The 12304-nt window shown below is 36.7% G+C and overlaps 2 protein-coding genes across 2 annotated transcripts; both read right to left on the bottom strand.

Moving 5' to 3' along the window:
* Positions 1-4724: 4724 nt before the first annotated feature.
* On the bottom strand, positions 4725-5654 carry LOC129360945 (olfactory receptor 52D1-like). The gene has a single exon (XM_055031477.1). The coding sequence runs from the start codon at positions 5652-5654 to the stop codon at positions 4725-4727; it is 930 nt and encodes a 309-aa protein (XP_054887452.1).
* Positions 5655-7468: 1814 nt separating this feature from the next.
* LOC129361228 (olfactory receptor 4P4-like) lies at positions 7469-8416 on the bottom strand. Its single transcript, XM_055031974.1, has one exon. It carries the CDS (start codon positions 8408-8410, stop codon positions 7469-7471), a length of 942 nt encoding a protein of 313 aa, XP_054887949.1. The 5' UTR covers positions 8411-8416.
* Positions 8417-12304: the final 3888 nt, after the last annotated feature.

Raw genomic sequence — 12304 nt, 5'->3', positions numbered from 1 at the left:
ACTTACTTTGCTAGGCATCATCCAACATCAGAGCCCGCCATGAGTGCTGCAGCTCAAATGGCGTTTTCCCCCAATGACAAGTTCCTAATCTAGCATTAGCATGTTTAGCATTGGATACCTGGGTGATTGACAGCACTAAGGCCCTCCCCCTGACTGATTGGTTGATTTTTGACAGGAGCAGTACATTTATGCAGATGGCAATAATAGTGCAGGCAGGAGGTGGAAGAGGTCTGTCTTTTCTCAGATTATATGTCTCATATCATACTGTAACAACATGGTGACAGTTTTAACAAATATGTAAAAACATTTTATAAACGTTACATACTGACAGGGACGGCTGGTATAAGTATGCTAGTAGAGATAAGCCATATTTTAACATGTTTAAAGTAAACATGTTAAAATACCCAATAAACACAAATTAAAAATAATTTATCACATTTTGTGAAATTTACACCAGAACCACTCCCTGGGTCTTTCCAAAGGGCTATTCTCATTTAATCAGTGCCTTCCGTTTCTCTATGCCCGCCTGCATGCAGAAGAATAATTAAGACGTTTGGCCACGCCTCCTTGGGGATTCAGCCAATGAGGAGCGACGTAAAAGAACGTGGCGAGCGTGCAAGTGTACGTGGGTGCTTGGCTAACGGAAAGTGTAAGTGCTAGCTAACAAATCTCTTAACTGCTTTCGGTGTTTGCTGTTTAGAGGAGTCACAGCTTGTACCCAACAGGGAATTATTTATCTAAAATGTTTATCTGACAAAATAAATAAACAAATAAGCATAAGTCTGATTAGAAACCGTGTGAAGTTATCGCCTGCCAGTTGGATGAGGTCCACCGCATCGCAGTGGAAGAACAACAGGCTTCTGTCATCAAAATAAGGTAGGCCTCATTTGTTCTGTTTTATTTTATGAGTTCGGTTGTGTCAAGAGTCTGATGCAGTCATTAGAGGTGCAGAAAAAAAAATCCCAATTCCCCCTCTGGAGAGTTTTAACTCCAATCAAAATGCTCAAATTGACGTAAGTTTGATAATTTTCTTAAAAATTATAGTTTGAATAATTCTTTGATTTATATATTTGTTTATTTAAGAAAAAGGTAACCTAACACTTGTACATTTAAGTTACTCAATTGCACTTACATATTTTTATTTAGGTAAAATAGAAAGTGTGGTGCACTAAATTTTAGTGACTGGGGAAGCACATGTTTCTCAATAGCCAAAGGTCCAGAAACTCAGCGTTATAGTTTACAACTTCTCCTTCTGTTCTCTGATTGGCCTGGTTAAAAATCTACCAAAAGGAATCCATTTTATGAGCCACAAAATTAAATAAGTAATTACAGAAATGTAATTGGCTTCCAACGAAAAGCTGGTTGGAAAAAAGCTTGGAAGGCAAAGTTTGATCTCCATGTGAAAAGGGAATTAATAATCAAAATTCACATTTTACACTTTTTGGTTCTTCGATTTGTGACTTAGCTAATTCTGAAAACAGCCAAAGTGCTTAATAAACCATCCAACAATTCTTTTTTGGTAAAGGATTAATGTTTTCTGGTGCTTGGAAACAGTTTTAGCTGTTTCTAAAACTTCTGAAATATAATATCAGAAATCAGCTGGCACTATGCCCTTACCGAGCAATACCCGGAAAACCCGGCCCATTATCTAGCAACCCAAACAGAGCTCCAGTATGTTTGGTCAGCTGGATTTACTGCTGTATAATAGCTGCTGGAAAATACAAGTGTTTTGTTGTTGACTGACCATCCAGAAACCACTTCCTGCATCTTTGTTGATTATGCAGGAGGTTCCACTTCTGCTTTTCAAAGATGTGCTGTTATATAATTGTGCATCTGTCAGCAGCCATTTTCACATGCGAGTGTGAAAATGGCTAAAATCTCATAATCTAAGAATGATTTTGTGCAAAAAATGAAATGATCATATTTTCAAGAAAAAAAGACAGCAGAAGAAGAGATCGGCAGGAGATTATTGGAGGACAGTAAGGAGAACAACAGTTCTTGGGGAGAAAGAACTGTTGTTGATAAGCTAATAAAAGCTACCAAGTAAAAGACTGAAGTGGAAAAGAAAGTTCTGGATGAAAAAACAAAGGAGACAGCAGCTTTGAAGACAAGTTGTAAGAGAAAAGATAAAGAACTCGAATAAACGATGACTGATCACAAACAAGAACCAAAAGAACTCAAAAGAGGCAACCAAACGAAGGAAGAAAGGAAACGAAGATACAAAGAAAGTGCTGAAGGCAACAATAGAAAGGATGCAGCTTCAAAGAGAAACTCTGCATTTTCTGAAAACAAACAAGCAAAAGGCAACAAGCCCCTCGACAGACGATCCAAATGGGTTTCAGGATGCTGGAGAAACCAAACTAATGAGCAAAACGTACGCTATCACAAGAATCACTAATATCATGTAGATGAGCAACCCCTTATGTTTATGATATAAATAACCATCAGATAGAATCAATGCAAACGGGATTTATTTTTATTTACTAAACTTAAGCTGAAGAAATGTCTTAAGAACAAAATTTTAAAGAAACATCACAGAAAATAAACAACTGCAGCATAGCGGAGATCATTGGCTAAATGTTATTTATCCATCCATCGCAGCTACATGCAAGTTAATATTAAAATTTAGAGTTTATTTGGAAACTTTTAAAGCTTTCTTAATTTATCATTTAAATATAATCAGTTAACCTTAATAAAATCTGAGGAATGTTTTTACGTTTGACACGTTTCGCTTAAACTGACAAATAATAAGGAAACTTTTAGGAACACAGAATTTACTACATAATTTACAATAAAATAAATAATATGCACAATATATTATTACCTCAAAAATTCATAAAAAGTTAATATAATTTCCAAGAGAGATTAACTGATAGTGGATTCAACTCATGTGAAATTCTTTGTTTCTGGTGTCATAAGTAGGAAGAGTTAAAATAGCAATGAGTAAAAAATTAATTGCTGACATGAAGTTTGAATAAATGTGTCTGAAAAACCCAATCAAAACCCAGATCGACTTAATTGATTGTCATCAGACTCTGAAATGATACACAAACCTATAAATTAGATAAAACTTGAAATGTCAGAAAGGAAGCTTAAGCTTGTTTATATGGATGACCGAATAAACTTTATTAATCCCCAATACCAAAGTGTTCAATAGTATATTTCTATATTTTTAGTTTTTATTCAGGAGTGCAAAGATGCAATTTGAAACTTTTTCAATCAAATTACAGTTGTTAATGTCTGTTTTGATTTTAGCTGTTACTTAAAAGACAGAACCTGAATTTACTGTCTTATGTAAAGGTAATGTGATAATATAAATCTAGAAAAAATAAAACCTTTATTACAGCATATTGCTAAACTATTGAGCTCCAATTTGCTCTCAGTATAAGAAATTCTGAGCTCATAGTTGATGAAAGGATGAATATAGCTAAACACAAGATGTTACAGTGGCTCATACTTACTGTAAATATAACTGAGACCTAAAAATAAATGTTAGTCGCTGCTTAATAAATGGTTATCAGCGACTATTTTGAAGGAAAATGTGCAAAGTGCAGCTGTGACTGCAGTAAAAACAGTAGTAAAACCAAATGAACGCCACAGTTATTAGATTTTTGTTTTCTACTTCACCTTTATGCATCACTTTCTGTTAGTCAGTTAGAAGAAATATTACAGTTTAAGTGGAAAAAGGTGAGAAAATGAGAAACACTTATGCAGATTGGTACATTTCAGGAGGCCCCTGTTCAGTTACACTGTAAAACATTTGAAGTTTAACATTTGTGGTTTAACTTGAAAATCAACTCAAGTCAATAAGAAAATTATTTTTTGTTAGAAATTAAACTTTATGAAGTTGATTTAACAACAAGAGACAAGTTGTCTAAATGTTGTTTTTAAGTTCATTAATCTTGAATTGTGAGTTTTAACTTAATGCTGCAATTTGAACCAAATTTCACAATATATGAGAAATAAACTGCCCTCCCCTTTCTAAAGAGCCACATTTCTCTGATATTTTCAATCACAATCAAGTCAAGTTAAAATAAATATTTTACTTTAGAATAATTTAAATTCTTGTTTCAAATTGCATAAATAAAATTTCTGATCTGATAATGAATTTTATTGTACACAACAATGAATTAGGATCAAAAATATTTAGTGTGAGCAGGACAATAAATAAACTTTTGCCTTAATAAAACACTTGAGTCAGATCAGTGTAACATATTTTCGTCACAGGCTACAGAAACATGCCGCTAAGCATTCTGGGAAATAGTATTCCTGTCTTTTTCTTCTTCTTTCAGTGTTTTTAAATGCTAACCTAAAAACTCTAGAATATTCAACTCTTGGAGGCTTAATCAAATTAATAAAAAGTTAACACAACTCACTGCTGCAAGTTTATCTTTCCCAAACGCACATTTAGGTACAACATCTAAAACTGGCTACATTTATTTGACTTAAATAGTAGGAGATGGTAGTCACAACTAAATGTGGCTGAAATGTTTTACAGTGTTGGAAACCTGAAAAGATACAGAAAGAAACTATGTAATGTGGGCCGATTTTATTTGGCATTAAAATGGCTAATTTACAAGAAAAACAATAAATAAATCAGGATTTATTGATCTTATGTTTACATTCTGCATTCATCAGTTCTTATCTCAGTTCCAGGAATCATTTTCTATGTTGTGGTGCTTAAGAAACAATCACAATTTGTCACTCAATAATTCAATATGTTCTCATTGGCCTCTAAGATAAACCAAACTCAGGATTCTGTTTCGTATTTTGGTCAACTTAAATCCGTATATCAGCGGGTTCATCATCGGGGGAAAGAGGAGGAACTCTATGGCGATGAAGTTCTGCAGGCTTTGGGGCATATCCGCCGAGCCGAAGCGCATGTACATCAGATCGAACACGATCACCGTCAGGAAAGTGATCAAAGAGACCAGGTGAGGCACGCACGTCTGCATGAACTTCACCCTGTCATCCTTGGAGGTTGCACACACTCTGACGAGGTGCACGTAAGTCCAAATGATGAAAAAGCCGTGAGACACGTAGATGAAAATCGTTGCGTATGAAACAACGTTATTGGAGAGAGTGTCGCTGTGGGGGCAGGCGAGCTGAACGATGATCCAGTTCACGCAGAACAGCCTCTTGATTTTCAGCCTGCACAACTCCAGCCTGGAAGTGAGCAGAATACTGACGGAGAAGATGCAGAACGGTGTCAGCCAGGAGAAACTCACCAGCTGGGAGAGCCGCCTCTTCGTCATCAACGAGTGGTAGCGCAGCGGCTGGCAGATAGCCAGGTATCTGTCGTACGCCATGACGGCCAGGATGGACAGCTCACCGCAGGCGAACGAGTACATGACGAAGGCCTGGAAGAGACACCACTCGTAGGAAATCTCCTGAGCAAACGACAGCAGGTCTAACAGGAACTTGGGGTAGAAACCGGTGGTGCCGTAAACCGCGTTAATGCAAACGCAGCACAGTAAGACATACATGGGCTCATGCAAGTTTTCATCCAAGACAATAATGACAATGAGGGAGATGTTCAGGAATAAAATCACACAGTAATACACCAAAGTGAGTGAGAATATTGCAGCTCTGTAGTCCATAGTCTCATTTATTCCTGTGAGAGTGAAGGTTCTTACAACAGAAACATTATCCATAATCAGAGAGCAAAGAGTCCAGCCTGTAAGACGTTACAACACGCTGGAGCTCAGCGTGCGCTGCTCTCTGGCTCTCCTCCCGTCGCTTCACATATTAATAACCACTCTGACTGACAGAGCGGCGCTCAGACTCCATCCTCTGGTTTCTGCAAACTTAACGAACCAATTAAAGCCAGAAAAACGACTGAATATTCCCCAACCTTAGTGGCTTCGCAACAAACTATTTATCTGTTTAAATGACACATTTATGATTAGTACTGGTCAGTTATGAGACTTTTGATCATCTCAATCAAAATAAACTCGATAACTCTTAATGTTTATTTCATAATTCTGAGATAATGAGATTTTAGTCTGATCAAGTTGCTAGTTATGTAGTTATGTCCATTGGGACTTAACAATTGGTAGGTTTTTCCAAACAGCTAATTTTCCAGGTACCAAAAACATTAACTTTTAACCAAAAATGTCTGCAAAATGTAAATTTTGTGTAGTAGATCCCCTTTAATCTGCTTTCCTGCAGTTTTGTTGTTAGGTTTTATTTCTTGCGGTTGCTTAGAGAATATGAAATAATGTTAATTTGTACCTTTTGAAAATGGCCAAAAACTCAGACTCGTGAAAAATAATAATAATTTATCATAATAAGAAAACAAACAAAAAACGTGTAAAGCTTAACAGATACAAGAAAAATATAATGAAGTCCAGATTTAAGAGTCTCGTCACAAGGATTTATTTACGTGACTGAAAAGGTTTAATTAAGCAAGATCATTTAAAAATGTGACGCAGTTACAGGTTTAATTCTGTTACAGTTCCTGTTAGGGGAAAAAGCCACAAACCCAAAATGTCTACTAACATTGAATTTGTGGAAATGTAAAAAAAATGCTGTCATTGATCTGGGGTTCAGCTGTGGGAAGCTCAGTAGAAAACAAGAAATAAGTTTTAAAAAAAACTTGTTTTCATTTCAGGTTTGTAAAAGCATGGATTCAAATACAAACTGTAAGACTCAGTAAATTATAATATTCTTGAAAAATGTATTTATTTTCACTAAGTGAAACATTACTGTCTGATGTCTTCAAGCCTTTATTTCTGCTAATTATATTTTTCTGCTTAAGAGTATTTAAAAATTACATTTAAGATTAGAATATTACAACCGACCAATGAAAAAAACTTTTTAACACAGAAATGTAGGCTTAATGAAAAATGTTTAATATCCTGCTTAAAAGTTGCAATTTTCAAAATGTGTTTCTTATCTCATTTTAATTTATTGAACATGACATTACAAAACAAATCAACATTGTTGTAATGTTGCAGAGGAGTCCTCTTTAAAAACTTTCAAGCAGATAAAAAGCAACTTTTAGTTAAAACAACAATCGATGATCTTGAGAGGATTTGCATATTTCTTACTACATATATTTACGTGCTACAAAATCTAAAATATGCAACCTTATAGTGAAAGTTGTTTACACAGTTTGTCATTACAAATACAGATTTTTTAATCGTTTCCTTTGCTTTATTTATTCTAGTTTATTTTGTTATTTTCTTCATCTCCAAGTTTTTTTTTTTACATTTGTTGCTTTTTTGGGTTCTCTACTATGACATTAAGCAGATAAAAAAAATCCTTCATATGTTTAGAAACTGTGGTTACAAAAGAGGAGCCATTACAGGTTGCACTGATCTTAGACTATAGACCATATTATAACAGAAGAAAAAATTATACTTTTGGCGATAATTGGTGTAATTTTTGAGTGTAACTTGATAAGTTACACCAAATGAAGTTGCCAGTGTATCAAATGTAGCAGGAGTTGATTTGCTAGACTTGTTCATACCTTTAATCTACACACTGAAGCTGTGCAGCATAAGAAATGTGCAATTCTTTTTCGTAACTGTGTCAGTCTCAACCCGTAGATCACGGGGTTGATAATCGGCGGAATGACAAGAAACTCCATCGCCATGAAATTCTGAACGTTTTCTGACAAATCCTTTGAGCCAAATCGCACGTACAGCAAATCCAACAACACAGATACACTAAAAATCATCAAAGTGAGTAAATGTGGCACACACGTCTGCATGAATTTACTTCTGTTCTCTTTAGACGCTTTGCAGGATTTGATGAGAAAAACATAAGACCAAACAATGAAAGCTGCATGGCCAAAATAAAAAGTGTAATTAAAAGCTGGAAAAACAACCTGAGCTATTGAGGGAGAACAAGCCAGTTTAGAAATCAAAAAGTTGATGCAGTATATCTTTGGTATGTGGGATCCACAGAACCTTGATGTTACTGTTGTGCCAGTGCTGATAAACATGAGAGAAAATGGAATAATCCAAGCAAAAAATACATAAACACCAACCCTTTTTGTATTCATCATTGAGTGGTACACTAGAGGACGACATATAGCCACGTATCTGTCATAAGCCATTAGAGCGAGCAAAGATAAGTCAGCACAGACTGACGAGTGAATCATATATCCCTGCAGAAAACATTCAGGAACAGAGATTAAATGTCTGGTGGACAGGAGGTCATGGAGGAATTTAGGATAAAATCCTGCAGTCCCATAGAGTCCATTGATGCACAGATTACAGAGGAAGATGTACATTGGTTCATGGAGGTTTTTATCCATGATAATTGTCACAACGATTGTCAGATTCACCAACCAAATCACACAATAACACAGCAAAGTGAGCAGAAAGAGAGTGACTCTGTGGCTGAATGTGCCACTGAACCCTGAAAGAGTAAACATGGAAATCACCGAAACATTATCCATCACAGCAGAAATGTTCTGTCAAACAGACATGAAGTTGTTCTTCATGTCAAACAGACATGAAGTTGTTCTTCAGACATGAAGTTGTTCTTCATGTCTGTTTGACAGACATAAAGAACAGAGTAAAGATGGCGCAAAGTGGAGTTTTTCCAGCTTTGCTCTGCTCTTATCTTCCTTTGTGAGACTAAGATGCAGTGACGTATTTCACATGAGATTTAAACATCCAATTAGCGTCTTCAGATTCATGCTCACTTTTTCTTCCAATAAATCTGACAGACTGCTTCGTAACCAACCTGAGTGAAGTTGGCCCCCCCACCTTCTTCAAATCAGACAAAAATGGTGTCAAACGTTTGTGCTGCGTTTGTGCTGGTTTGTGCAGCAAAAATTTTCGTTTGTGCTGCTATCATTTGAAAGATATAACGAAATGTTTTTAGAGGTCATCAAAGGTCAACCAGCCCCCCCACCTTCTTCAAATCAGACAAAATAGGTGTCAATCAACTCGGCTGCGTTTGTGCAGGTTTGTGCAGCAAAATTTTTTGTTTGTGCTACTTTGGCTTTGAAGATATTGATGAAAAGGTAAAGGTCAAAAGGTCAACCAGCCCCCCACCTACTTCAAATCAGACAAAATTGGTGTCAAACGTTTGTGCTGCGTTTGTGCTGGTTTGTGCAGCAACAATTTTTGTTTGTGCAGCTATCATTTTAAAGATATAAAGAAATGTTTTTAGAGGTCATCAAAGGTCAACCAGCCCCCCCACCTTCTTCGAATCAGACAAAATAGGTGTCAATCAACTTGGCTGCGTTTGTGCAGGTTTGTGCAGCAAAAATTTTCGTTTGTGCTGCTTTGGCTTTGAAGATATTGATGAAAAGGTAAAGGTCAAAAGGTCAACCAGCCCCCCCACCTACTTCAAATCAGACAAAATTGGTGTCAAATGTTTGTGCTGCGTTTGTGCTGGTTTGTGCAGCAAAAATTTTTGTTTGTGCAGCTATCATTTTAAAGATATAAAGAAATGTTTTTAGAGGTCATCAAAGGTCAACCAGCCCCCCCACCTTCTTCGAATCAGACAAAATAGGTGTCAATCAACTTGGCTGCGTTTGTGCAGGTTTGTGCAGCAAAATTTTTTGTTTGTGCTACTTTGGCTTTGAAGATATTGATGAAAAGGTAAAGGTCAAAAGGTCAACCAGCCCCCCACCTACTTCAAATCAGACAAAATTGGTGTCAAACGTTTGTGCTGCGTTGTGCTGGTTTGTGCAGCAACAATTTTTGTTTGTGCAGCTATCATTTTAAAGATATAAAGAAATGTTTTTAGAGGTCATCAAAGGTCAACCAGCCCCCCCACCTTCTTCGAATCAGACAAAATAGGTGTCAATCAACTTGGCTGCGTTTGTGCAGGTTTGTGCAGCAAAAATTTTCGTTTGTGCTGCTTTGGCTTTGAAGATATTGATGAAAAGGTAAAGGTCAAAAGGTCAACCAGCCCCCCCACCTACTTCAAATCAGACAAAATTGGTGTCAAACGTTTGTGCTGCGTTTGTGCTGGTTTGTGCAGCAAAAATTTTTGTTTGTGCAGCTATCATTTTAAAGATATAAAGAAATGTTTTTAGAGGTCATCAAAGGTCAACCAGCCCCCCCACCTTCTTCGAATCAGACAAAATAGGTGTCAATCAACTTGGCTGCGTTTGTGCAGGTTTGTGCAGCAAAAATTTTCGTTTGTGCTGCTTTGGCTTTGAAGATATTAATAAAAGGTTAAAGGTCAAAAGGTCATCCAGCCCCCCCACCTACTTCGAATCAGACGAAATAGGTGTCAATCAACTCGGCTACGTTTGTGCTGGTTTGTGCAGCAAACATTTTTGTTTGTGCTGGTATCATTCTGAAGATATTAAGAAAAATGTTCTCCAGGGGTCATCAGAGGTCAACCACTCCCCTGGCCCTACTCACATTTGGAAACATAAATAAATTTGGTGTCAACCAACTGTGCTATGTTTGTGCAGGTTTGTGCAGGAATTTTTTTCATTTATACTGCTATTACAAATTATAGAACTATAAAATATTATGAGTTATATAAATAATAAGGTCATCAAAGGTCAACCAGCTCCCTAACTTCTTCAAATCAGGTAAAATGGGCGTTAATAGACTTGACTACATTTGTTCAGCAAAAATGTTTGTTTGTGCAGCTATCATTTTAAAGATATTAAAAGAAAAGTGTCTAGAGGTCATCAAAGGTCAGCCAGCCCCCCCACCTTCTTCGTATCAGACAAAATAGGTGTCAATCAACTCGGCTGCATTTGTGCTGGTTTGTGCAACAAAAATTTTTGTTTGTGCTGCTTTTGCTATGAATCTTACATACTGCAGGCCCAAGTGGACAAACTTACCTTGATGCACTGCTATGAAGTATTGAAAGAAGTGCTGATGATTGCTGTCGATAATAACATTAACATTGACCTCAAAAAGGCTGAGTACATGCTAAGCACATGTTCTGTTCTTATTTTTTGTATTTCAAAAGTACAGTTTGTCTAATAGCACCCTCTAGTGATGAGAAGCTAAGATACAGGTCACCGAGATTGTTTTGGGAGGTGATGTACCAAACTATTCATTTTAGATGAGACCTAATTTGAATTGAATTTCGTCCATGTTAAAAGTAAATTCTTTATGTTCATGTGTTAGCAACTTACACGGCAATTTAAATGAAATTGACAGTTTCAGCATGAACAGATGTTCATTGACCTTTTAAAGCAAAACTAGCAAAAAATTTAAACTATAATGGATATCTTCAAAGCAAAAGCAGCACAAACGAAAATTTTTGTTGCACAAACCAGCACAAATGCAGCCGAGTTGATTGACACCTATTTTGTCTGATACGAAGAAGGTGGGGGGGCTGGTTGACTTTTGATGACCTCTAGACACTTTTCTTTTAATATCTTTAAAATTTTAGCTGCACAAACAAACATTTTTGCTGAACAAATGTAGTCAAGTCTATTAACGCCCATTTTACCTGATTTGAAGAAGTTAGGGGAGCTGGTTGACCTTTGATGACCTTATTATTTATATAACTCATAATATTTTATAGTTCTATAATTTGTAATAGCAGTATAAATGAAAAAAAATTCCTGCACAAACCTGCACAAACATAGCACAGTTGGTTGACACCAAATTTATTTATGTTTCCAAATGTGAGTAGGGCCAGGGGAGTGGTTGACCTCTGATGACCCCTGGAGAACATTTTTCTTAATATCTTCAGAATGATACCAGCACAAACAAAAATGTTTGCTGCACAAACCAGCACAAACGTAGCCGAGTTGATTGACACCTATTTCGTCTGATTCGAAGTAGGTGGGGGGGCTGGATGACCTTTTGACCTTTAACCTTTTATTAATATCTTCAAAGCCAAAGCAGCACAAACGAAATTTTTTGCTGCACAAACCTGCACAAACGCAGCCAAGTTGATTGACACCTATTTTGTCTGATTCGAAGAAGGTGGGGGGGCTGGTTGACCTTTGATGACCTCTAAAAACATTTCTTTATATCTTTAAAATGATAGCTGCACAAACAAAAATTGTTGCTGCACAAACCAGCACAAACGCAGCACAAACGTTTGACACCAATTTTGTCTGATTTGAAGTAGGTGGGGGGGCTGGTTGACCTTTTGACCTTTACCTTTTCATCAATATCTTCAAAGCCAAAGTAGCACAAACAAAAAATTTTGCTGCACAAACCTGCACAAACGCAGCCGAGTAGATTGACACCTATTTTGTCTGATTTGAAGAAGGTGGGGGGGCTGGTTGACCTTTGATGACCTCTAAAACATTTCGTTATATCTTTCAAATGATAGCAGCACAAACGAAAATTTTTGCTGCACAAACCAGCACAAACGCAGCACAAACGTTTGACACCATTTTTGTCTG

The sequence above is a fragment of the Poeciliopsis prolifica genome, unplaced genomic scaffold (genome assembly GCF_027474105.1).
Source record: "Poeciliopsis prolifica strain line A6 unplaced genomic scaffold, Auburn_PproV2 SCAFFOLD007, whole genome shotgun sequence".
Lineage (NCBI taxonomy): Eukaryota > Metazoa > Chordata > Actinopteri > Cyprinodontiformes > Poeciliidae > Poeciliopsis > Poeciliopsis prolifica.
This window is presented reverse-complemented; position numbering and strand designations above follow the sequence as displayed.

Excerpts from the sequence above, each read along its gene's own strand:
- LOC129360945 (XM_055031477.1), bottom strand. The coding sequence starts at position 5,654 with ATGGATAATGTTTCTGTTGTAAGAACCTTCACTCTCACAGGAATAAAT.
- LOC129361228 (XM_055031974.1), bottom strand. The coding sequence starts at position 8,410 with ATGGATAATGTTTCGGTGATTTCCATGTTTACTCTTTCAGGGTTCAGT.